We start from the raw sequence: 27716 nt of genomic DNA on the forward strand, positions 1-27716 counted from the left end.
AAAGGAAACGGGAACGAGACAAAACCCCACCGTGGTGTGACACTGGTCACAGTTTGCCATCCATGCATCGCCTAATATACACAGATCAGGCATAACATTATGACCACCTTCCTAACATTATGTAGGTCTCCCTTGTGCCTCCAAAACAGTTGTGACTCATCAGAGAATGGACATGGGCCTTCTGAGGGTGTCCTGTGGTGTCTGGCAACAGAATGTTGTTAGTGGGGGCCTTTGGGTCCTATGGGTTGAGGGGAGGGGCCTCTGTGGATCATCCCACAGATATTTGATCAGTTTGGGATCTAGTGAATTTAGAGGCCAGGTCAACACCTTGTGCTGTTTTTCAGGTTGTTCCTAAACTGTTTTTGTGTGTGTCAGGCTGCATCCTGCTGGGGATGGCTGCTGCCATCAAGGAGTGTCATTGCTATGGGGTGGGGGTGCCTGGTCTGGTCTAGGTGGGTGGTACATGTCACACAAGTAACATCCACATGAATGCCAGGTCCAAAAGTTTCCCAGCAGAACATTGTATTGTCACAATATGATCGATGTTATTTACTTCTCCTGTCGATGGTTATAATGTTGTGGCTGATCGGTGTATATTTAATTGACCTGAGAAAGGATCTTATAGCCCTACAGGCAGAATTGTGCTATCAACACACAGAACATTTATTGGATCCAAGAGGGACATCTAAGGCTGGTGGTTACACACATTATAAACTTTCCATTTTCATAAGGAGGACAATTCCTTGAAGTGGTTGTGGAATGGAAGGAAGGGAAACTGACATCATGCTAACCACTATGTGGAAAGAAGAGAATATACATGGTGAAAATATGGACCCAAACTATTACATCTGGATTCATTTGGTCCATACGCTGATACAGTATTAGATTTTATTAGATTTTAATTAGAAATTGCAGTGAATCATCTTTTACCTAATGACCAAAGAATCCACGTATGACCAGGGATTTAAGGAGATTTAAAACTACTGTTCGGTGAAATGGGTTTACCATAAAATAAAGAAGTTCCACACTGTCTCAACCAGTATCCACACTTATGTGTACAGTACAGTTTATTGGTTTCATTTTCCATATCTCATCATCAGCTCTACAACACAAAGTCACACAGCATATTGGATAGAAATACAACTCATCACAAGATCCTTCTATACTCTATAACATTGAACACTCCTCTGAGACATCCCTCCTCTTCCCTGGTGCAAACATCCACGTGAATATGCTCACTGTCAAACATGTGAGGTGATAATAAAGATTTAAAAAGCACAGCAACATTTTCACTATCTCTCCAATAAATCTCAACTACACACACTCATACACACTAAAATAATAATAATAAAAAAGTACTGCAGACAAACCAGCCTTACAGCTGTGTTTCCATTCATCTTCTTCATTACAGTTCATACACAGCAGTAATAACTCAGTCCACTTTATATCTCTGAGCTGAGAGTGTTTCCCTTCAGAGCAGCTTCTCCAGCAGCCAAATGGAAGAATGTTCACTAATCCACCACCAGGGGGCGACACAGTCTCTCCAAAGCGCTTCCCCTGTCAGCTCTGGGTGTCCACTCTGCTCCAAGTCACAGAGTTGTCTGATTGACAGCAAGGAAGAGGAGTTGGACTGAAGCGAGCTCTACAGGAGGCGCCTGAGCTTCACTCAAACTTGCGCAGGTGGTTGTAGAGGGACTGGACGTAGGTGAAGACGCACATGGGGTCTGGCTTGCGGCCCATGATCATCATGTCATCCACCTCTATCAGTCGGTCGCAGCCAGCCTTCACCCTGGAGACACGGGCAGAGACAGAGAGACAAGTCAGAAGAGATGGATTTAAGCTGCATGAGTTTAGAGTAGAAATGCAACCAAGGCTTGATTCTGCAATTTGAAAAAAGCAAAGTTTTATTGTTGGCAGGTTGAAAAGGCCCCTGTAAGGCAGATAAACGGCAAGTATTAATAAGATGTTATAAAATAGTGGAAGCAGCCGTAGCAAAGTCCAAGGTGATTGAAAACTATATTTCATGTGTACATAAAGGCTTGTTTAAACTTTTACATTATTTATTGCTAATTCACTTTGACTTATTTCATCCTGTAAGGGATGTGATGACTGAACTGTGTCAAGACAACGCATCTGATATATCAGTCCAACACTGATGAAAACACAGACCTTTGAACAAACATGTTTTGAGGTGAAGGGGCAACATTATGACTGTGATCATTCACGTATATTTACTGTCCTATAAATCTCATATCTGTGATCTCTTTAAGAGGTCAAATCTAAAGCTGCCACTGGATACAGAGGATTGGTTCTTTGCTGGTGAATATTGTTTTTCACTCAAACCAGCTTAGTTCTGCAGCGTTTCGAGAATTAGGCATTCTTAAATCAAGTGATTTCTTTTAAGCCCCGATGTACAAAGTGTGTGTGTGTGTCTGTCTAGTGTCAGATTTATAGTACGAAGAATGTTCTGCATGTTCTTTATCATAAAAAAAGCCGAGCTGTTTAAAGGAGTATGAGTGAGACCAAAAGGAATGCATGCCTTTCATCAAATGGGAAATAGAAAGCATTGGGTATGTGGGAGCACAGCTTCCTAAACTGCGTGTTGTGTTCTCTTGTGTTAAAAAACAACAACTTTGCATAGAGCTATGAAATAACTCTACGACAAAGACACATTAAGAAACATTCAGCCACATGAAGGCACAGTTCAGGGCAATAAATTCTTTAAGGCCAGATCAGCAGAATACAGAAACTGCAACTCCCGACTAACGAATGGGTGTTTGTGTGTGTCACAGTACACAACAACATCAGTGGGAAGTGATGTGAATAGTTTTACATTTCCAGCAGTGCAGTTATTTCTTTACTCATCGAGGAAGCCGATCGATAGAGCTCTCCCTTTCTGTTGAACTTAAAGCTACAGGCAGCAGCTCCATTAGTTTAGTTAAACACAATGAAACAGGGACACATCTGGCTTGATTCTGTCAAAAAGTAATAAAAAAAAAACTTTTGTAAAGCTTACTAATGAACATCTTTTATCTTGCTTGTTTGATCCACAGTCAGACGGATATGTACAAACAATACGTTGCAGATTTTTGTGTGAGGGTTTATTTGTCAGAATGTGGGCGGAGTCACATTACACAATTTGCTCATATGGATTAAAACAGATAAAAGACACGCTAACCATCATGTCTCATATTTACTGTACCAACATGACAGTAAGTCAGTGTTCTGGTAAGTGTACCGGGAAGTGTATTTTCCATTTACTGCTTCTTGATGAGCCATCATTCATCTCTAAAACAGAAGCGCTACAGTAAACAGATGCTGTATTCAGGGTTTCTGTTATTAAAGTTCTTAACATACCGTATCACCTTCATACAATCCAAAGTATAAACCACAATATCATATCATATTTGTAGTTGTTTATAACAAACGTTTCTAAAAACAGATCTACTTGAATGTGACCTCGGCCCAGATTAGCAGCAGAAATTATTGATGGAAGGATTAAAATATAAAAAAATATTATGGCTAAGATCTGCAGATCCTGTGCGGCGCCTGTTGGCAGACACGCAGGTATGCACAGATTTTTAGTGGAGATCTCTGCACAGACACGATAGTATCAAACCTGGCAACCTCACTGCGACTACAAAAACTGAATTCAGCCGCCAGGAAATAATCACAGCATGTATATCCCTCTAAAGCATTGAAATGTTTCATTGCTGTTTAAGACGGTACAGCATTTACACAAAAGTAATGTGTTAGAGCTTTAGATGCGCTGGTAGGCATACTTCTTCTCTCTTTGGTTGAGGGCCAAGCATAAAGACTGCTTCCAGTATTTATGCTAAGCTATGCTGATAGCCTCTGGGATGAAGTTCTTTACTGATTGCCGCCTTCGAATGGAAATCGTGAGCTTGTGGTTATGACATGGGCAGCTGTGCACACAAAGCACTAGGCACCACCAAGGCTAACGATTTAAGATGGAGCAGTGGAGGAGGGAGCAGGAGTGGAGTCGTGCCAAGTAAACTTGGAACTGTATCCACTGGTTCAGATCCACTCTGCGGACGAGCCCTTGAGCTACGTACATAATGTCTGTAACTGCTCCATGTAACTGCTGGCCCTATGTGGCTTCCCACCGCTCCAAGTGAGCGCACTCATGTTAAAATGTTATTTTAACAGGCACAGTTTAGAGAGAGCAAGATAACAAAATGTAGGGAAAACAAAGGCATAATAAAAGTATGAGACCGTTCATAATATCAACATTGTCCTCAGACAAATTATAAAGATGTGAAAGAAAACTCTGTACGACTAAATTACAATATATTCCACCGCAGCTATCCCAGCAAACGCGTCACAATTTGACAACTGTGGTGCTAATGAGATTTTTTCAGTTACGATGTACCACAAGAGGGCGCTGTTCATTTGGACTTTTTCTCGTAAACACAACAATTTGAAAGCAATCTCAGAAAAAAAGTAAATGTTTGCATTTCCCCAACTATTTAACTATTTGAAAGCAAAAAACTGTAACGGTGAATTTGTGTAAAAACAAAAGATACGAAACCTGCAGATTCACGCTAAAATAAATTCTGGTGAGCAATATTTGCCACACATTAAAAATGTACAAGTTTTACCGTAGCTTTCATTCTTGCTCGGTTGAACTAAAATGCACCACTTCTGAATATCATTGTTATATTTTCACATTTCTGTCACTCACTCTGCCGTCCCAAAGGCCAGCTCAAAGTTGTGTTTGCGGTTGGCCGGCGACAGAGTGGTGTAGTCAAACTCAGTGGGGAAGAAGGAGTGGACCAGTGCGCAGAACGCCATCCCGTCGCTCCAGCTGGACGAGAAGTTCTGGATGTCGATGTTCTGCAGGGAGAGGAGAGGAAGATCTGGTGATGATTGTGCCTGAAACTAGGAGAGCACCGAGAACTGAAAGGATGACCCAAGTAAAAGAACATGACTTATAAAGTTGAGTGGCAGCTTGTTGTAGCTTCATAAAGCTGTCTCTGCATTCACTGTCTGGCCCATAATTATGATGGATAAAACAGACTCTCCTCTCCTCTCTTCTCCGTCTTTCAGTCCACTTCATGCTTTCAAAGTTGTGTCATTTCAAGAGTGACCTTTATTTGTCTGGAGTTTGCTTTGCATGAAATGTGACAAGATGAGCAACTCTCTCTCTCTCTTCCGTGTGTGTGTGTGTGTGTGTTTGTAGGCATGTGTGTGCATATGTGTCTGTTTGCTGCAAGTGAATAAGTCTCTCAGCTTCGACCTGCTTGCTTAACAATAACTGAAGCCACATGGAGCACCTGGAGCAGGCCAGGCGGCTGAGAAGAAAAGAACACCAGAACGCAGTGATGTGTCACTGTACTCAACCATGACCTGAACTCCCTCAGCCCTGCACGCTCACCCACCCCCCTCAAAGCGCGCACATCCAATTACACGCGCCTATTTTCATAAGGACGCTCACTTTCATGCGCCTCTGTAGCTGAGAAGTGCATAATTAACACATTAGCGCTGCCGCGTGTGCCGACAGGTTAACACTGTATGAAAGACTTTATACAGTATATATCTTATCTCCCGTATTTAAATTTCAGTAGCGTCCTGGATATTTTTTATTCATAATTTCTACCCGTCAGTCTAATAAATTATAATATATGATCTTATCTATATTTCCGCCACATGTTTACTGTAATGCTATAATTAATAAGATTCCCTTTCAAGAGTTGACACTGCCACTGTCATGTCTGTCCAATCAACATGCAACATTTCCAAAACAGGCTTATCAACTCCTCTAAAGCTCACTGATCAACACATTGTATATTTTGTGTGTAATCTGTACAGAAAGAGGAATATAAAAATGAAGCGGGGAAGACAGAGCAGTTGGAGAACTCTGCACAAAAAGGCATGAGCACGAAGCGACAATCCTCTAACGCATCCATCTTTTTTTATCCAACTCTCAGGATGAAAGCTAATACGATATGCACTGGAATTTGTACTGTATGACTGTTTTTCTACATTACTCCTGCTCCAGCTCAGCATCCCGGAGGATGATTGAGTTTCCAGCTGCACACAGGATTATCATCCACTGATTAATTCATTTCTGCTTATGATTAAAATCAAGAGCAAAGAAATACCTGCGACTTTTTTCTTTTTCCTTTTTAACCCTTTATGGGGCAAGGAACCATATTTAGTTACTCCAGCACACACACCTCTCAGTGAGGTTTGAGAAGCATGTGGTTTTCACTCAGCCAATCAGAGAAGATCAAGGAAACATTCTCAGTTCAAATCAGGATCAAATGTGGTCTTCAAGGTCCACCTCTGCATGAACCCTGAGCATAACTGCTTTATTAGGGACCATGAAGAAGTGGCCTAATGTTGTCTGATGTGATAATGTCTGAACCAGCACTTAAGTTCTAATGGTCTAAATACACGTTTACATTTGTTTACCACTTAAGTTACCACTTAAGTTTACCACAAAAAAACATATATGGTAACTTCACTGATCTTGATTTTCTGTGTGAAAATGAAAAATGTCACAAAAATGTCCTACGATAACACTCTGGGGTTGACATTTGGAATTTCCAAGTATTTCAATGAGTGCCCTATAACAAGTATCATTATTTTTGGATGACATTTCAGCTGACAGCCTGATAAACATCTTCAGTTTGCTGACGCGGTTCATACGGCGGTATTAAGTTCTGTATCTTAGTCATAAGGTTGAGCAGCAACACTGAGCACACAGCTGGAAGACATCACCAAAAAAGGGATAGGTTGAATTTATTAGCTTTTTGCATTAAAATGTCAGCTCCAGCTGTGCTTCCAGCTTTAGCCCTCACCTTCGAACTTCCCTTTAATGACATAAACGTAGTTTTCCACTACGCGCAGCAGTCACGTGACTTTGACGAAAATGTGCCCAGACACACTGGATATCCTAGCTGGAACAAATCTCTGCCGGATCATTTTTATGTTATCGTGAAATGATTGGATGTCAGCGAGCGTCTGGACGACAGGAAAACGCATTCAGGTAATTGAGTGTGATCTGTTCTGGAAAATGATGGACGGTGGTGTAGTACGTCTTTGGAACAAAAACGCTAAAACAGGCAAAGATCTTGAAGGATGTGAGCCTGTGTGGGACCCAATAGTAGCTGATAATTTAATAGATGGATCAAATATTATAAAAGATGACTTTAAATAGATTTATAACACTGTGTAATGTTAAACTGTGTGTAATGTAATCCAATAAATGGCATAATAACACTGTCAGACTGAAAACCTTTCAGCCAGATTATAACTGACGTTACCTGGTAGCCTATGGTCTTGGAGCGACACCACTCGAGAAGAATCTGTTTGATGCTGCTGGCTGTGGACACTCCAAAACTCTGAGACCGCTTTAGTTTGGGTTTGTTGTCCAACAGTTTAGGGCGACTGTGCAGAGGGAGGAGAAGGCAACAAACACACGTAAGACAGTCGTATTGATGTCGTGGACCCAAACACAACATGCGTTCCATTCTCCTGACCTGTTACTGGCCTCGGAGTCCAGCCTTTCGAAGATAGATCGACGAGCCTGAGCGCCGATGTTACGAGGCAGAGTTTGTGATCTCACCAGCTCCCGTCTCCTCTCTCCCATCTGCCCGAAAGACCTGTCGCTGCTCTGATCTACGTCTCTGCAGGTCAACAGGACACGGGTGTCAGGCAAAACAAAACATTTCATCTGTCCTAAAGGTGGGCGCTTCACCAATCCTCTCACCTGTCATGCTGTAGTAGCCCTGAATATGTGACAGTCTTAGCCGGGACTGAATTTGCCTTCTCTGTAACAAGAGAAACCTTCAGATTAAATCACATGTGACATTGTTGTTTATCAGACTGTGTGTAAAAATGGCTTACCTTGAAGACGGGGAGATCCCAGAGCTCTGATCGGTGTAGGGGTCCACGTCTTTATAGAAGATACTGACAACAGAAAGGCAACAAAAGGAATCTGTGTTAGGAGATTTTATGTTGTATTCATGTTGTAAAGATAGACTGACTTGGTGACTGTCAGTCACCTGGATGATTTGGAGACTCGTCTATTGGTTGGGGCTGGGCACTGCTAAGAGCTGACTGCCCGTTGGGTGAGGCCTCAGAGGATGGAGAGGGCAGAGAACCGTCGGGGCTGCTCGGAGAAACCGGCGATCCCTTGATTTCTGCTGTCTTGGTCGTAGCGGTGATGGGGAGATGGGGCATCCGCATGGCGACGACAGGCACCGTGTGCTCATGTGGGAAGACGGTGGGTGGAGAGATCTTTCCATGCACCAACACTGAATGTTCTGGTTGGATATAAAGGATATTAAACTATGACATCAGCGGAAAGTCTTAAAGCTGCAAAGGGTTGAATGAAGAGCGAATTAAGACTTGACTTTGCAGTTCTCCACAGTTCAACAAGGATGAACACTTTTGCAGCCTTACTGTTTTGATTTTGTAGCCCGCAACCTCTGATAAACGCACTTTGCAAAACATGCTCAGCACCAAATCAGCCACATTTGCGAGATCGAGACCATTGTTTGCCAACACATTTAATATTTATGATCTTTATTGTGCAAGTCGCAAATATGCAGAAAAATCGATGAATGCATCCTTGAAGAATAATTCTGGTTTATTTCAACCCGCTGTATTTCCCTTTAATTGCTTAATTATGGCTCCATGGTGCTTTTGCACTCTCCTTTACACTGTCCATTGTAGAAATTCAGGGGAAAAAATATTACTGGGGTCACTAGTGTTAGCACAAGCTTCTGTAATGGTCTGAGAAAATGAAATTTGCCACCTGTAACAGACATTTTGTTATTACACTAGTTATATGTGATTACCTGTTGCAGCAGCAGCAGCAGCAGCAGCAGCAGCGTGTCCATTCTCCTGTCCAGCGTGTGTTGGCGTTGGGTCGACATCTATTGGCTCCTCTCGCTCAATGCTCTGAAACAAACATAGATTCGTAGTTAACACACACGCAACCTCAACTACTTTAAATGCTGAATGAAGTCACTACAGACCAGCATTAAGGAGCATGAGTTTTAAAAGCCTAGTGAATAAATTACTGTAGTATTGATCAGCTTTAACAACCGACTGTCTACTGGATCATTGTGTCCCACACGGGGGTTAAAGGTGAACACATGTTATGTTTGGATCACGGACAAAGAGTCGGGGCATCGTGTTCCTCTGGTTCGAACAAAAACAGGAATCCAGATGTGCATTGCTCACTGAGTCATGGTTGGACCATTTCACACTTTCAGGTTTTCTGACAGTACTTCAGACAAAATAAAACAAACCAACAAATTGGCACAGAGCAGCTCCGCACACTTCAAAGTGTTTAAGAGCACAGACCTTGATGAGGCCTTGTAGGTGCGTGAAGCTCTGGGGTGTTCTGTTCTGTGTGTCTGCCTCCCCCTCCTGTGATAAGGCCCGGGGAGGAAGTCTTTGTTTTAAATCAGGCTCCGCTGTCGCTGACAAGCTCAGAAATGGGAGGGCCGCCAATATTGGTCGAATTCTGACGGCTAATGTGATTGAGATCAAGTTAATGTCAAACATCATCAGTATCCGGAGTTCGTATTTCAGGGTCTGCGTGACCCTCTGTGTTTTTCCAGCTCAGACCTGCAGCACAGGCTTCTTTCCTCTCTGCAAACACAATCAGCCGCGTGGGACAGCTAATCACAGTTCCGAGAAGATACTTCTATCTGAAACTCTTGATGCAAAGCGCCGCTGACCCACATGGGTAGTGGGTCAACCTGTCACTTTCCATATGGCTCTGTCAGCTAGATAAACAGAGCTTAGTGTGTTGATAGTCAGCCCCTTTGGTGCAGAACAACACCACTAGGGTCAACAGTGCAGCGCTGATAGCTATGCAAGTTTTCCCAAGGTCAGCATCAAACCACATATCACACTGTATCAGTGTTGGTCTTCTCAAGCATTTGAACGTAATAGAACCCCAAAAGCACCCTTAGGCGGCCATATTGGAGATCCTCAACACAAATAACAAACGAACAGCTGGTTGCATTTCAGACTTGGCTGTCACAGTGGAATTAAACAGACAGTGCTGATTTCTGTGCTACGTTTCATCGAGAACATTATTTCACCGCTGACGCATCCGATGAATCAGTTCTGTGTTTAGAAAACGTCAACGTGTTTGGAAGCAGAATCGCGGATTCTGGTCAGAACCCAGGAAACAAACTGATTAATGATGTGAGTTTACGGAAAAACAGTCCTGAACCAATCACCGTCATTTCAAACAGCCGGGAAGGGATGAGAACTAGTAATTTGGGATTCATGCATTCATTCATTTTCTGTAGCCGCCTGTCCTCTGGAGGGTCGCGGGGGGAGGTGTCATTGGGGTACAGAGTAGAGCCTGCACAGGTTGCCCGTCTATCGCAGGGCTAACACAGATAGACAGACAACTATTCACTTTTACATGCACACCTACTTCCAAGTTAGAATCTAATTTGGGATGTCTTCTCAAAACAAATGCTTTGAAGCCACAAGATCCAAACCTTTGAAGGCTGTTCAGTTCTTAAACTGTGAGCACTGAGTTGACTTCTGCTTGCGTAATATTATTGAACGCAACCTGAAATGTGCCAAAAGAAACACCAATACAGTTCCAGCAGCTGTATTATGTTAGGTTAATGTGCTAGACTCATCTTTTTTGGTCATAGTGGTTGTTTTTATAATACACCTGTCAACTAAAAATGTAACTATAAACACAACATTGACATTTTAGCACTTTGTGAGATGTCTAGGTGAACGGCCAAGACATCTCATGTTCGCATCGATTCATTCATTCCTGAATGAAAGGGTCGCGGGGGGGCTGGAACCTATCCCAGCTGTCACTGGGCTAGAGGTGGGGTACACCCTGGAGAGGTCACTTTGTATCCACTTGATGGCTTTTAAATTCAGTATTAACTTGCTCTAACAAGGATTCAGTCTCCAACAATTCATAAGAGAAATCTATTTAACTCTTCTAGCTCTCTATCTCTATCTTGCTGCTAATACAGAATTAGCATATAATACATCTACAGAGCTAAATCCTCTCACTTTAGTTTTATGTACATGTATGTTGTATGTGTTCATATGAGTTCTATGTAATGCCACAGGATTCTGAACAGATACATTAAAGTTGTGAGTTTTTAAATTAAAACATACAAATGCAAAAATACATGGTATTGCTCAGGGAAACTCAGTCAGGTATTATCTCTCTGTGTTTTTCAACAGTATCGTTGAAATGTGCCCTGTTTATACTGTTTTTATTGCTTTTATTGTGTTTATATATCTTATCTTTACCATTCTGGTCCAATGATACGTCAAAAAACACATGATAATTTGCTCAACTGACACCATATACCCATCCCACATTTTTAGGTGTTCCCCGGCAGGTGCCCCATTGGTTTGTATGTACATGTACATGATCGGTTGTTCCCATTTAAAATGACACATTTAACTTCATACATTATTTCAATTGGCCTTTGCAGTGTGTTTCCAGATGACCCCGATAAAGGCTACAAGCCGAAGCGCGTTGGTCTAATAAAGTTCACCGAAATGACGACTTCAGCTGTTTATTTTCCATGGTCGCTCATCTGTGTGTGTTTGTGTGTCGGCATCAGAAACGAAACGCCATCAACACTTTCAGGACTGGACCCAACCTTCTGCCAGGATAAAGTCTCTAGAAAGACTGAAACCTGAGACCTCTTCTATATCCCATCCCGTATACTCATGCACACATTCACAGCCATAAAATACAATATACTGTTCTTGCTGTGAGATAGCATGCTGGGTGCACTTGAGGAAATGACTGGGGGGGAGTAAATGTGTGTGTTTGGCTGAGCTCAACATAAAGGAATGCTGGTGGATGGTGGACGTTGAAAAGGTGAGAAGAAAATCTGTGTGTGTGTGTGTGTAAAAGTGGGTTATCATTTGATATGTAATAATGACGCACTCAGTAGGGGAAAATGTGAACAATTCTAAAAATATCACCATGTATAATGAGGCAGATGGGAGTTGATTTATATTACATGATGATAAATGGTATAGAGGTATAGAGGGAGAGTGAATAGGGGTAGTGAGGTGGAAACAGCTGGACATCCAGCAGGGGGAGGGAGACAAATTGCAGAATGTCTGGCTTCAGGGTGGGGAGCTTTCCCGGCTTAAGCACTCAGATCATCAAACGTCCACTTTGGGTCATAGGGGGAAACGTGATAGCAGAGCTGCTGAGGTTCCTATAAACTGTCTGGTATCTTGAGGTTTTGTTTGCTGGCAGAACACACAGCTCACCCTAAGTGGTATGTTCTCCACATTTGATAACAAGGCTGACCAGACACTTGAGGACGTGCTGCTCTCTTTCCATTTGTATGGTTGAACAAGGACAACACAAGCAGCAAGATGCAACAGAAAAATAAGAATCTTTTACTATAAGCTGGATGTCAGCCAAACAGTGTCTACAACCTTTTGGAAGCAGCCCCGTACTGAAACTGGTTAAACTTCCTTAAAATTATATAACCTCCTCCACAAATATTGAATTTCTTCATCTGAGCTTTATCTGCTTCCTTCATATTTGTGTGCACTATGTACCACATGTGTGAGTCTAAGAATATTTAATCAGAACGAACAATAGAAAAGGTTATTTCCCCTCTTTTTTCATTCAGTTTGCAATTGATAAAGACCGTTGCCAGTACTTGGGGTTACGCCGTGGCCAAGAAGCTATGAAAAGCAATGTTCCACGAAAGGTCAGTACTGAGGTTAGCAGCTGCTACATAGCTAATATTTATACACGGAGGAGTGGATATACAAGCCTGAGCACTGGAAACAGCGCTGGTGCATCTACTGCTGCTCCAAACTGAAAAATACTCTACTCTAGTTTAATGACGGTGAGGTCAAACAGAGATGCAAGTTTTCCAATGCAAACACCCAGCCTCTGAGCAGCAGTGACATTAGCATAGCACTGATAAAAACCACACTGAAATAGATGTCAGATATTACTTCCTTCTTCTAAGTAAACCAAATTATGCTGAAAGAGAACTGTATCTCTCCTGGAGTTGTTCCTATATCTCTGTTACTGTATTTTTTCATGTTGCAGTGTCAGCTGAATTGTGGGAGAATTGCCACAGAATGATGAAACAACAAGATATATGGTAGTTCATTATAAAGTATTCATTTTTTACTTTAACTTAGTTTTGCATTTATATTGAATTTGATCACTTCCAGTCTTCAACAGCCAAGTAAATTCTTCTGAGACATAGAGGAGCAGTATTTGTGTCCAGCAACAATCCCAGTAACTACACCCATGCCAAGAATCAGTGTCTGGTTCAAACCCTTATAGTCAGAAATTTAAAGATAGCAGCTTCATAAACCCATAACAGTCAGTATAGCACCACAAGTCATGTTTCTCTTTATTGGCAGACATGTGTGCATTAGTGTTTGGTACTTTCTGAGGTTGAACTGGAGGACACTGGAATAGAAGAAACCCCAACAGAAAGATTTGCTTACAGCTTTGTTCCACTTTGTTTTTTTCCTTAGATGTAAGACAGTATCAGACATTATTCAGAAGACCAGCCGCTTGTTCTGGTCTGCTATTAGCAGCTCTCACCATGTTACTGCAATACATAAAGGGCCCATAAACGCGCAGATGCAGAACGCGCAGGCATGCGAGGCCTCTTTCCAGCAACAGTCTCTTAATTTTGTGACAGAACTGTAAGCAGACAAAAGCTCACTTTCCTTTCTTCAGGGAACAACAAATCCCCTGCTCCCTGAGAGTGCGTCATTGCACCATGAGCAGGGAACATAAAATATGTGGACAAGATTAGTTAAACGGGGCAGAAAATGGGAAAAAGCTCTCAGTATGAGACCGGAGACGAAGGAGGACGTAAAACAAAAAGGAGACTGAGCATATTTAACAGACACTGCAACCTGTTTTTGATGCCACAAAAAAGTAACTGTAGACAGAGAAATACACCACAGTGCAACCCATAAAGGTCCATCTGTGGTAAACTGGACTGGACAAAGGTACGGTCTTTGCATCAAAGTCAAACATCAGAACGCAACCAAGTGCAGTCATATGGATATTACATTGAATAAAATATTTCTGAACTGAAAATAAAAGCTTGGACGTGAAAAAACCTATAAAGTAATATTTGCAAATGCCACAATATTGGCATTTGCTTCAGGGGACATTCTCTGTCTGTTCAAACAGCAGGAGGTATGAGGGTGCTGGGTGAGTGGCATATCCTGTGTTTAGTCAGAAGACATTGTTTAGCTGTCAGAGGCATCTTCATCACTGACACTTTAATAAAGGCTTTGCAGGGCTGGGGGTGAGGTGTGGATGGGACGGGCCAGCTTCTGGATGTGAGTGTTTGATGAGGGTGGCTGTAGCCTCCCGGGAAACACGGCGTGCTCGAGAAGTATCTGTCCCGGCATGATGAATTAGACACAGAACAATCATTATGAGCTTAAATCACCAGCTCTGTGCCTTAAATGAACGGTGTTAACATCCACGCGAAGTGAACGGTGTAGAAATTGAAATGAAGACCACAACAACAGCATTACAGCACAGGAAAGGTATGCAAGGTTTTTACACTAAAAAAAACAAAACAGGAATTAAACTGAAAGATTAGAATCGGATCAGGGTAGAAACTCAATGTGTAAAATTCCACCCAATCAGTCATCCGTCCGCTTAATACTACAGTGAAACAGTGAAGTATGTTCTGATGGGATTCACCAAATATGACCAATGATTGAGTACTGGTGTGTTACATGACCAGAACATGTGGCCTGTAACTGTAGTGAAATGGTGTTTGGGATCACCGTCTTGTTCCCCGGCATCTTTTGTCTTCGTCATTGTTGGAGGATTGCATCACGCCGTCTTTAACTACAGCCTTTAAGGTTTGTGTGAGGCCCTGAACAGTTCTCTAATGGACGGTTTGGTGGGAGAAGAGGAAATATCGAATAATGTTTCATGGCAAAGCTTCACAAGCTTTAAGTTTGGGCCAAGTTTCAACCCCATACGAGCAGTGTAGCTATAGTAAAGACGTGGACCCTACATCGAAGCCTACAGCGTAACCTCGAAATATAACCACACTCTGCAGTGACACAGACCACAGTGTTCGGTCCGAAATGCATTTCCTTGTTCATGTGTCTCAGCGACCAAACAAGCACAGAAAGTTCTTCCTTCTTCAGCCTCCTACACACCAGCCGCTCAGATGTCTTCTCTATGCTCTGTGGGAGCAGTGATTTCAGTGAAAGGAACCGTTTTCTAGACTTGTGTTTCAGTGACATAATTACAGAACTATGCTGCGCCACCAGCACGCAGGTATAAACACTTTTAACGGCATAGCTCCTTTTCTATGCTAAGATAATATCAGCAGGGCTCATATTGGCATAACAGCAACATCAACAATTTCCTTTGGGATTTGTTTCAGAAGATAAGACCTGCATTGCGTATTTAAGTAAATGCCTATTATACTACCCTTGAGTCTAGTGTCAGGCCTAAGCCTTGTCTATTAATTGATCAAACCGCATTGGCAATCGCTGCAGAGCTAAATGCCGACACCTTTGAGTGGTGGACAGATGGAACAAAACACATGGAGGCAAGCTGGTTGCCTTCCAGGGAGTGCCAGTGCCTGTGAGTGTTGCCCTGTGCGTAGCTAACTTTAGGACTTATTTGCAAAACAAATACACAAACAGAAAGATTTCCATCTGGATACACATGGTTGCTTAGTGACAACTCTGAGATGATAACAACCGTATACTACTGTACACATTATAAAGTGCCATACATCACAGTCAACGCACAGATGACAATGGCAGGCTTTGACCTGGCTTTTTGACGATTTGGAACATATGAAGCAACAAGCATGTTATCACGTGTAACACCTACTGTACAGCTATCAGAGGAGACAGTTAGTGACAGAAGACCCTTGCTCTGTAATTTCTCTCTATAGAGGAATCCTCTCTGAGGAAGAGAGACATACTCAAACCACCTGTTCTTCAAAAAATATCCACGCAGCCTGCAATTTCTCTGCAAGACAAATCGCGAGGAATACCACTTTGGGCTGAGGGTGGAAAATATGCACACAGCCTTTGAACTGAGAAAATCTAAAAACCTAATTGCAGGTGAGAGCCACCGTACGGGGAAAAGTTAGTTCCATAAACGCACCACCGCTTGGTGCAAGCCTCAGTCCTGGCTGCTGACAAAATGAGATTTCACATGTGCTTCCCTGATGTTTTGACACCTACAACGTTTGGAAAGAAGAGACGATGATGTCAGTTGATCAGTCCGTCTCTTTTGGTCCAGAGCAACAGCAGTTTCTGAACTTTGGGTCACGCATTCTAGTTTGAACCTTTCCTCAGGCCAACATGTAAGTTTTGCATATATCGTAGCTAACCTTCTGTCTGCACCAAGATAGCTGAAATTTTATGAGGCTAGCCATCCCTGACATCATGGCTTTCTCTCGTTTTATGAGAGAAGATTACAGCTTTTACAGCAGGGGTCATCATTGATGAAATACAATGCATTTTCATATGCTTTGAATCTGGGATTGGTGTTGCCAGTGTATTTTTATCCAGCACTGCCTGCCCAGATCTTGAATTAATCAATATGAGGTGCACAAGTGAGTTTTACCTTTCTGGGGCCAGATATAAGGATAACTTATTATGCATTTGTTTGAACAACTGTTCCCACTCTCACATCAGCCTTAGTATGTCTGGTGTTGGTTGAGTCAGATTTATTATGATGTAAGAATCATGGATAAAGAGCACGGTGGTTTCTGGTTTCAGCCAAGAATCTCTCACAAACAGGTCCTGGTGGCCGTAGGGAAAATACTTTTGACTGCCAGTCAGTTTTTCACTGTAACAGCTAGATCCAACATATGGCAACAATAGAGAGAGACTCCCCTGTCTTCCCCATCCATCTCTAGTCCTCCTCTGTTCCTGGCAATGACGCAGAGGTTGGTGGGAGAGTTTGACATGCTGACCCCTTGCAGCGATCACGAGAAGTCTTTCTCTCCTCCTCATTTACTTCCATTTCCAGAATACAACTGATGGAACTAGACAGGTTGATGTTTAGGGAACCTGGTGAAAGAGCAGGCAGTTCAGAAATCATCTTAGATTAGTATGTCTAAGAATTATGCCAGCAGTGGTACTGCACCTCGGGGTGGTCCTTTATTTAGATAGGAAACCAGAGTAGGAAACCATAAAGGGTGCATACACAGGAATAGACTAGTTGTAGCGTTGAAGTGAAAACGCCTCTGAGGACCCAAAGTGAACGAAGCTGAAATAGTTTCACATTTGAGGTGACAGCCAATGGAAGTGACTGATGCAAACCCCAAACAGAACTTCATGATACTTGCAAAACTTACATTTTGGATTGAGGAAAGGTCCAAAATAGAAAGTCCGACCATGAGTTCAGTAACTGCTGTTGCTCTAGACGAACCAACGTCATCGTTGATGGTATTTTCCTAAAGGTTTGTTTAGCTTGGAATTATGTTGGGTTGGCAACCTGAGCCTGGAGCGTCCACTAGCGACAGACATTCTTTTGTCTTTATTAATTTCAGAAACATTTAAGCATTGAGTCATTACTGTACATACTGATACTGTATCTGCTATAATGCCTTTGTTTCCCTGCAGGGGTTCCAGTAGATTCATGCTTTAGTGAAAACATACTGCTCTCTGGGCTTAGAGGGAACACGCAATGTGTCATCTGATCACCTCTAGCACTCTATCATCTAACCTCACAGTGATTGACAGGCAGTTAGATTATCTCTAGGTTACGTTTGAGGAGATTCAAAATGCTCAAACTATCCGTTATACAGGGGTCAGCCTCCTGCGGCGGGAGACTTAATGTCTGGCTCAACCTGAAAACTCAGTGAGGGAACCCCTGCTCTCTCATCCGTGACCTTTCCACGGTGTCACCCAACCCCTAAAACCAATTTCCCTTAAAGTGCCTTCTGGGCATTACTCCAAAACACTGGAGCTGGATTGCAGCTAAATTAAATTGGTGAAGTATTCCCAGGGTGGACTGAGCTGACGTAGGAGACAAGGAGGTGAGCAGAAAATCTATGAACTCTTGGAGCTGACTTCCAGTCAGGCTTAGTTGTTCCAGAGGGCAGTGAGGGTGAGCTGTCCCACTGACCAGTCACTTATTAACCTGTTTCCACAGAGATGATGACGGGAACACGGCCCATTGTCTGGAAGTCATTAAGAGAGCCAGGGGTAGCTAGGGAGTGGCTGCATACCTCTGTTAAACCCCCAGCACACACACACACGCGCACACACACACACAATATACTAAAACTAATAATAGCATGTCTCTATCAGAATAGGTCGTCAAAATAGCATTGAGCTGGTAGTAGAAACATACTAGAGTGTAGAAATGATATGTCTGTTAAATGTAGGTATGCCAGAGTGTGTTTACATAGTTGAAACTCTGTTTTCTGTCCACTTTAAACTGTATTAATAGCCACTAGGGGGTTGGAGGAGGTTGCCAGGAATCCAACCATAAAATGCTCTGATAGGGGGGAGGGGTTAAAGGGTTAGAAAGGGGGGCTCAGAGATGGATGGATGGATGTTGTACATCATTCAGTCTGGACTCAGTAAGTGTATCCTGCCAGATCAAGACACCACACTTCCACACTTCTCCTCAGACTGAACAGAACTTGAAAAGTAGTGAAGAAAACCAAATGTTAAAAACCCGAGAGTCAGCGTGAAGCAGAGGAACGACTTCTTCTCATTCAACCTACACACATGCAACAATAAAACATCAAAACATTTCCCAAGCGCAAATAGCATCAGTGTGTGTACTCACAAGTCTCTCTGTTTAATAGTCTGCATTCCTGACGGTTCTGCTGCAGCGTAACGTCAGTTCAAGCAGAGCACTGGAGTTCTACTCACATTCACTGATTGGAATCAGCTGTTTCTGTCTCATTCATCAGCTGTGCAGATACAGATCACTACCAAAGTGACCCATGCAGAGCCACGATGCTGACATCCCAGCTAGATACATCTCACTATTTACTACCACGGCTGTCGCCACCAACCAACCCTCTGTCTTTATCGTTGTCTTTTGGGTCGTTAATTTAAATATCAGTTATGACATTTATCGTTCTTCTGCTCAGATAATCTTCCTCTCACCGACAATTTCCTATAAACCTTCAACTGCAGCACACACTTGTTTTTTTCAATCGATTAATCTACCAATGATTTTTTTTGATGAGCCATCTGATCTATTAATATATTTTTTCAATTAATTTGTCAATAATTTTCTGAGTGGTTGATTAATCCACTTCAGCCATTAAACGTTCAAACATTTAGTCATTAACATTTTTCCATAATAACATATATTAACATGAAATCTATGAATGAACAAACATTTCAAACTTTAACTTTTACCAAATTATATTATCCATCACCAAAGTTCAGAATTATTTAGTGTAGACCTAATAAAGAAAAATGTTGTTTGCCATCAAGGTACGTAGATAGTGCTGAGTAATATCAGTGTGTTCATTGTGACTGAAAATGCACTGCAGACGGTGGATTCACCCATTTAAAGCTTAATGTTAATGGAAGGTCTTTATGTGCAGAAACGAACAGCTTAGAACTTGGCTTTAGCGTCTTCTCTGGAAGGGCTTCACCAGGTTTTTGTTTGAAACACAACAGATGAGGATACGACAACTCCCAGGGACCAACTGAGAATAAGACAAACTCCATTTAATGGCCCAAATACCAATACTGCTGTCTCAAAGCTTTGAGGTCAGAAACCTGGCAGATCTTCGCTGTTGAGATGTTCATGCATAGCAGTTGTACTGCGTTTTATTTTTATATTACGTCCATGTTTAAAGAGTTTCCACACTTCTGATCTTTGGGTTTGGGATTTTTCAGATTAAATCAAATTGTCAGCACACCAGCATACTCCAAGCATATTTAACAAGTTTACGTTGCAGCCTCTAGTCTGTACCTCCACGTGTGCAAAACTGCTTACAAGGGAGCAGGCACGCTGTGGTTACACGTTTTCCATAACTTTCTTTCACTAAATGGGTCCGTGAATGTGCACACCAGCAGCTCGTAATCACAGTGTAATTTAGTTTGGACTAGGATCAGTGCATTTAAGTGCCCTGAACAATACAATCTATCCATCAGCCTGTTCTCAAACTGTGACTAAAGTGAAACACTGCAGGCTAAATGTTGCAGAGGCCTGATGCTCATACGTGTATGTGTAAAGATAAGAAACAGATAGCATCAAGGTCGAGTTGTGTAATGTTAGTAGGAGATGGAGCTAATGGGCGCAGAGGGAGGAATGGAGGGAGACTGAGTGTGGTGTAAGGAGAGGACTGTCTTAAATGAACAAGATTCCACTTTTGACTGCCAGTCTGTTATTACTGTCAAATGAACTTTAATGGGTCGGTATAATTGCTGTAAAAATGACAAGACAATGGGCAGCTTCTGTCTCGCAGCAGTGGTATTGAGAGTGCAGATGTTCCTCCAAACTAAAACCACATTTCCCATAAATCCTGTCGCTTTCCTGTGAGGATCTATTAAAAGTAATTTTGCCTGTCATTCCTTCCACTGTCTCCACCATTAAAAGTCTTTGCCAAGTGTGTACCAGACTGTTGACAGCAAAAAAAACGACCCAAAATGTGCTCGGTCATGATTTACTGATGTTTAGTTTGGTGCATGTAGTACCTTTACACCAAAGCTCATGTGACATTTATACAACCTGTAAAAGAAAAAAAAAAAAACATCTACCATTGCTCCAAACTCAGCTTTTCTGTCTCACTTACATAACATGTGATGCAAGTGTTGCATGGAGCCGTAAATCAAGCGCCCCCAATCTTTGAGCACTCCCAGAGAAAAGCAGATAAACCTATGGCCTGCCTGTTCTAATCTGATCTGTTCATCTGCTAATAAACACACACACGCACAATGCAAAAGGAATGTACTGTGTCTAATGCTGTGCAGTCCTGGGGTCATGAGTAGTACAGGTGCAGTTTGAAAAGATATTTGTGGGTAAAAGAAAAATGAGAGTGTTTCTGTGCGAGCAAATAGAACCAGAGAGAGAGTGATAGATATGAACTTGTTATTATGTTAGTGATGGTTTGAATATAGCTTGACAGTTCATCATGACAAGGGATAAAAAACACTGAGAAGTGAAATAATTTCATGCACAAATCTTAAATATCTTCAAGGGACACCCCTTTATTGTAATCCTGTACTTTACTAAAGCTGAGGGACTCACAAGAGAAACATATATACTAATGTGTTCTGATTTTTACTCCCTTGCATCAGTCAAGCCATAAAACACACACAGGCTTCCTACATGTCCCACAATGCAACTCAATAGAGTCATTTATAACACCATCCTCGCCTGGTATACAGCTGCAATTTAACTCTGCCACTGTTGGTTATTCTGTCTATTTATTGGACATATGCAAACCCAAGATAAATCATAATCACTAGAGTCATGTTTCCATGGCAGATTTTCACATTAGAAAAGGTTGATGGATAGGGCCAAATTCATTTCTCAAAATTTCAAATTTACCAAACTGCTGGTGGGGTTTTGGAGTTAATGAGCTTAATGGGAGATCAAAACATTTTTCTTAAGTTCTGATGTAGCAACTATTTAACTGAGCAGTAATTTTATTATCTTAAAGAAGATTCGATCCCTTCTATGTGTATGTCACTCACTGATGTTGTATGGTCTTTGCTATGTTTATAAGAATCATTGCATTTCTTTGCCTTTATCTCAAAACGTCATGGACTGTAAGAAATACAACTTATCGCCCAATTTAAAAAAAACCCGAAACATTTCCACTTTTCTTGTAGATGGGCAAGGCAAATGGTTTTGTTAAAGCTGATACAACCTCTTCTGGCATCACTGTGCAGCCTAGTTTACTTACTTCAAAACATTTCATGGAAATGTTCATAGTTTGCCTTTCATTTAATCTTTTGGAACATTTCAAATGGTTGACTCGATCATTATTGAATAACTGTTTCCTGTGAAGGAAATGGAATAAGACTGAAAAAAAAATAAAAATGTAGGCCAACACTGATAATGAATAAAAAAAAAAGCCTCAACCGCGGATGAGGAAGAAAAGGGAAAGGAGAGAGTGAAAGTATGAGAAAGAAGGTTGACTCCTGAGGGTGGTAATCCTTCTACACTCAATGTACTCGCAATGAACCACAAGAACCCACACAATGGCCCACTGAGACGGTTGCTTTGGCACTGTAATTGGCAACAGCAGTGTTGTCTGCGGACGTGTGTGTGTGTGTGTGTGTGTAATGGTTAAGTGTGCAATAGGGGTTTAGGAATAGAAACAGAGGAGGAAGAGAAGGCATTGTTGAGAAGGATTAGGACAAAGGCCTAATCCTAATCTTGGCTAATTCCTGCTGCCCATAACCATTAGAGAATCCAACAGAACTGCACAGCTGCCTCTTAAACCTTAAAAACCTTCCAGATGGAAATGCCCATGTATATACACTTCTGCACACGGCTGGGTTTCCAGGTCTTTTTATGCACCGTAGTGAATCAGAAAGAAGTTCTCTGCAAATCCCGCAAAACATTAACCATCACCTTGATGAGACAAACCAAAAGGAATCAAATATCAACTAAAAAGCCGATAGACGCAGCATATTTTGCCTCGGCTTCTTGTTTGACAAGCAGAGAGAAAAGTGGAAAAAAAAAAAACCTGACGGGTTGTGAAAAAAAAAGAGTGTCAATAATATAGACAGATACGTGCTGCAGGTGTGTTCTCCCCGTGAGTGAGATCCTGCTGACGTGTTGCAGCTGTGTTCTGGAGAGGAAATGTGTGCGTGCAGGTGTGTGTGTCCTCTTGTGACGGTTTGGCAGGGCTCAGTGAAGGCGCACAGTAACAGCTGGAGAGCAGGTAGGGAGACAGGCGAGCCTATACATATCTTTTTGGCTCTGATAGCTGCAGCTTGGACTTGAGTCATTAAGAAAGCAAGCAGAGTGTATGTGCGTCTGTGTAACGTGTCACTCAAGCAGGTTTGAACAGCCATAAGCAGAACTTTTGTTACGTATTCTAGTTTCATCATCTCTTTCTCTGAAAGACAGGTGAGGATTTGGCACAAAGAGGGAGCTGTAATCACGATTTCAAACACCTGTGAGTCCCAATAGCACAAAACAACGCATGAGGCTAATTACCTCAAAGCAGGGCACAGAAACACACACACACGGCAAACCTTTGCACACACATGCGCTGTTTCAGAGTTTTTTATTTGATCTGTGTGTGTCTGCAGAGGTGTGTTTGGCTGACAGCGGGGGATCTCCCACAGCAGAGACACTCAGAAACAAAGGTGCCCTTGTTTTGTTTAGCTCTGACCACATGATTTCACTGAAGATAACATTCCCCCGCTGTATCCACCACATACTTTGGTAATTACAGATAAAAGAGGAACAGCTATATGCATATCATGTACGTGCGTGCGTGTGTTACATGCATCTGCAGAACTGTGAGACTATTGAATTGATGCATCTATGTCCCGCAGAAGTATAAACTATGCTTAAAGGATAACACAAACTCAATTGGGCCTTTCAATGATTAAGTCAACATGATGTTAAAGGTAAGTACACTGTTGGTGTCACGAGCGAATACTGCCTTCTTTAGAAAAAACACTTCCTGTAGCTTAGTGAAAATTTTGAGGGTTTCGTTGCATGCACTGCCCTTTTTATATCTCCCAAATTATTTTAGTGTGATTCAGATCTAGGCTTTTTCAAGATCATAGGACTTCACAGTCTGAGGTATGAGGTACTACTCTCTGAAGTCTGTCTTTGGTCTGCACCGAACAAGCCGTTGTCTCTGGTTTAAATGTCCAGATCATTTCAAAAGTCCCGGTCTTTGTCTATAATACATGTTCACTAGCAAACCTACGTTTTGCAGTAATGTTCCTTTTGGACCAATGTCCAAAATCCATCCACTTTTACACCAACATTTGCAAATAAGTTTATTGGTTCCTTGAGACCGAGGCAGTCTCTTGTCCAGACAAACTGAATAGTTTGAAGTCTGCACCATTTGTACTGGACGTACCTTACATTGGAATAATTGGTTTCAAATTATCTTTTCAGTTCCCTTGTTAGACTCGTAGGCTTTGATATACATATTTCTGGAAACCTCACAGAGCTCTTTTTGCTCTTTAAATGCAAAAAGATTCAGCTGATCCCAGATGTCAGAGGTTTTAAATAAGAAAGGTCTCAGCTGTTACTAACTAAGGAGATATTAAACATTGGTATTTAATCTGAACAAGTGATAAATAAACAGGAGTACTTACTTTTCCATGTGACTGAAGTTTTAAAAAATTATTTAAATTATGAAAATGAATGAAAATGTTTACATTTAATGGGTAATTTGCTAAAGTATATCACCTTTATTTGTTTCAAAGATGATTCAAATATTTGTTTTTCCAAATATGCCAATTAATAATTTCAACTACTTATCTCTTTTTTTACAGTTTACAGGCAAGACAAAATACAGAACTTAACCAAGGAGCAGTTCTACTTCAATTCAAAAATACTGTCTTAATACTGTCCACATACTGTCCCACATTATGTCATTAAAGTTACCCAGAGTTTGATGTGGCTCCTCCATGGTTTACTTAGGGTAATCAACGTAGCTGAAAGTAAATTATTACAAATGAATACAGCGGAAAGAAAATTTACTATTAATGGAAACGAGTTCAGGAAAGCTAACATTTACTGTTAAAGCAATCAGACTAAAGTGCCTGAGCCAAGAGGACTGAGTTTGACGTAATGGACTTAAAAATGTAAGTCAGGCACGCATATTAGCCATTTGGTATTTTGCCTTGAAATGGGAAGATATAAAATATGCCTTGATTGTCTTCAGCTGGTGTCTAGTCTCTTGTTCATCTGAATATTTTTCCTTCCTGCACTGAAGAAACCATAAATTATTGAAGAGGAGAAGGCCAGGAAAGTTGCACACTTGTCATCATCATAACGAACAACACAGCAACCACAGGAGCCGGGAGATTCACTTTTTGGTTTCATCAGAAGCAACGCAAGCCAAGGGAGGGAGCAAAACCAACTAGAGAGACAGTTACTACAAGGGACTGCGATATGAGTCAACATCAGGGCACATATCTTTATGAATAACATCCCGAAGTGATGGTAAAAATGTATTCCTGGTAATAAGTCAGACACCACAGCGCACTGACATGCTGACTCATGCCGTCTGGTCACCACTGATGCAGTGCTCAGCTGTGATGCAACCCAGATGTGCGCACATCATGAAACCATTTTTTAAGCACCCTTGATATGGAGACAAATGTTAGCTTTCCAGGTACTGAGAGAATGGGCTTGTGTTTAGCTTCAACCAGACAAGAGGCTGGAATTTTCTTGGACCAGAACCAGAATTCAATTATTCAGGTGAAGCTAAAATATAGCAAAAAAAACAACAACAACAAAAAAAAAACATGGGGTTTACACAAGACAACATCAACAGTGACTAACCAGAGCCTACATTTCACAATGCTGATTTCACATATTTGGTTCAGGTCTGAAAAACCACACAACCACAGCAACCTCACCTCCCAGGAGCCTTCTCGACTCATGTTACTGTACTCATAAATCCCTGAGCATCCCAGCAGAGGGCTATTGTGCAACCGCAGTGACATGGCCAGTGCTCGCATGACACATCATCACACACACACACAACCCAACAGCTCCTCAGTCAAACTCGCAATCCGCCTCTTTAACGTAGCCGCCGTTGGTGCACCAAGGTTGCCTGTATCTGAAGTTACGTATTAAATTTCCATGCATGTTGCAAAAGATGGCGCACTTCAGTGTGCAGCAAGGTGGTTCTTGACGTGTAAAGCTGTGATTTTAAGGCAGGGTTGCCAACAAGGGACGTACCAAAAAGCTTCAGCTATTGTTAAGGTAATGATAGAAATGACCCTTTCTAAATATATCCACACATTGAGTCAAGCTTAAACCACTGAATATGCATATTGCAAAAGAGTGCATGATTTGTAAATATTTAAATGTGATGGCAGTCATTAGCGTTATGGCAGTGGGTTATCCTTGAAATTAAAAGCAGTGGGCGGCACCAAAACAAAACTAAAAGTGGTTGAAACAGCCAGATGTTATGTTGTAGTGTAGTAACTGGATAAATTAAAAAAAAGAAGGCTTCAGATGAACACTAGAAATGGTTGGCTACTCAACTAATTGCTTGATATGATACACTTAAATAGCTAGGCAATGGTTAAAATGTGGCTAATAACTATATAACACAAATGGAACGTGACGACAGATGTTGATGAAGTAGAACTTTTGTTAATTTGACAGGTCTATGAGGAAATAATCAGACACAGTTTATGAACTACTGGTGGACTTTTAAACTTATTCATTACAGACATGCATGACTTACGTTTGTCTTGCTGGACACAGCGAATGTGGCTCGACTGGAGAAACGGGTGATGGAGGGGCTGCTGCTGGACACGGGACTCGTCACCATTGAGGAAACTTTGGTGCTGGCAGGGGGGCTGCTGGAGGTAGGGGAGCATGAGAAGGTGGCAGGAGGTGATGCAGGGGTAGACTGACTGCCGGGGCCGCTGTAGGTCTGTGCTTGGCTTCCCAAGGTGGAGGACTGGACGTGGAGATGAGCCTGGCTTTGAGTGTGAGCCTGACCCTTTCCGTAAATCACCTCCCGCCCCTCCTGATGGTTCTCCTGAATGTCATTTAGGTGATTCTTGTGGTTCTGGTTGTGACTGTTGTTCAGAAAGGTGCTCCTGTCACATGTGATGCCACTTAGGAGCTCCACCTGCCGGGTGAGAGCCTCCAGCTGACTCCGGAGCTGCCGGTTCTCCTGCTGGAGCTGAGCCACAGCTCGGCCGAGGGGCCCGCTCAGGTTGGCCGTCTCCTCCAGACGACGCTCCATACCCAGCTTAAAAGTGCTGACATCCACGTGGATCTCCCTAATGGCATCTCGCAGTGTGTTCTCATAGCGGGCGAGAGCGGAGCACACAGTCTCCCCATCCGGAGAGGAGGATCGTGGGTGACACAAGTCTCTCTCCATCTCAGCCAGGGTTGGGACTTCCATCGGTACAGCTGCTGCCTCTTGAATGGGCCAGACAGCCCGTCAGTCTGAGAGTTAACGTCTGCGAGGGAGATCTGTTGGCCACTGGAGAATGTGCTGCTTCAGTCAGTGTGCTGGGGGTTTGGCTAGAGGGGGTGGGGACTGATGGACAACGGTTGGGAGGTGAAGGTTTGCAGGAGTAAGGGGGGTGGAGGGGAGGAGGCAAAGGTCTGGTCTGTGTTATCCTCCTTCAGCTCCGTCCTGAGAGAGGACGCCCTGGGCTGCGTCTTCCTTAGTAAGCTCTGCTTTTCAGATAGCAGCGTCTCTCTCTGGTTTCTGTCTGACAGAACAAAAGAAATGAAACTGTCAAACTCCTAAAAGATCCTCTTAAGTCCAGGCTGAAGAGGATTTTCTGTGCAGGATAATTAGAAAATCACTCACACCAAACCATGTCCTAAATTAATTCATTCTGAAAAAAGAAAACTTAAAACATCACACATAATAGACTGAAGATAACAAGAAAATCATACATTACTTCAATCCACCTATATACTGTATATTACATGCCATGAAAAACAGCAGTGATGTAACCTTTACTCACAGCTGCAGCAAACCTACCTCGGCTTTGCTCTCCGGTGTGGCTCTCCAGAGTTTCCTCAGTGCTGAACAGCTGTGTGAATG

General features: G+C 42.2%; 1 protein-coding gene across 2 annotated transcripts; it reads right to left on the reverse strand.

The window, feature by feature from the left end:
- Positions 1–928: 928 nt before the first annotated feature.
- Positions 929–27716, reverse strand: smtnl (smoothelin, like). 2 transcript variants are annotated; one of them, XM_084559321.1, is made up of 10 exons: positions 27654–27716; positions 26388–27371; positions 8832–8934; positions 8034–8294; positions 7876–7938; positions 7739–7799; positions 7509–7655; positions 7293–7416; positions 4706–4857; positions 929–1789 (listed from the first exon to the last, which is right to left on the reverse strand). In XM_084559321.1, the coding sequence occupies exons 2-10, from the start codon at positions 27057–27059 to the stop codon at positions 1663–1665; spliced, it is 1710 nt and encodes a 569-aa protein (XP_084415447.1). In that variant the 5' UTR covers positions 27060–27371; positions 27654–27716; the 3' UTR covers positions 929–1662. The 2 variants fall into 2 exon arrangements, with proteins under 2 accessions (XP_084415447.1, XP_084415446.1); XM_084559320.1 differs by having other exon boundaries at positions 26388–27375; positions 27654–27715.

Source organism: Chelon labrosus (genome assembly GCF_963514085.1).
Source record: "Chelon labrosus genome assembly, chromosome: 13".
Classification (NCBI taxonomy): Eukaryota; Metazoa; Chordata; class Actinopteri; order Mugiliformes; family Mugilidae; genus Chelon; species Chelon labrosus.

Excerpts from the sequence above, each read along its gene's own strand:
- smtnl (XM_084559321.1), bottom strand. The coding sequence starts at position 27,059 with ATGGAAGTCCCAACCCTGGCTGAGATGGAGAGAGACTTGTGTCACCCA. Across the intron at positions 7,939-8,033 it reads CGAGTCTCCAAATCATCCAG|TATCTTCTATAAAGACGTGG; the intron begins GTGACTGACAGT and ends TTCTGTTGTCAG. Across the intron at positions 1,790-4,705 it reads CTGGCCTTTGGGACGGCAGA|GGTGAAGGCTGGCTGCGACC; the intron begins GTGAGTGACAGA and ends CCGTGTCTCCAG.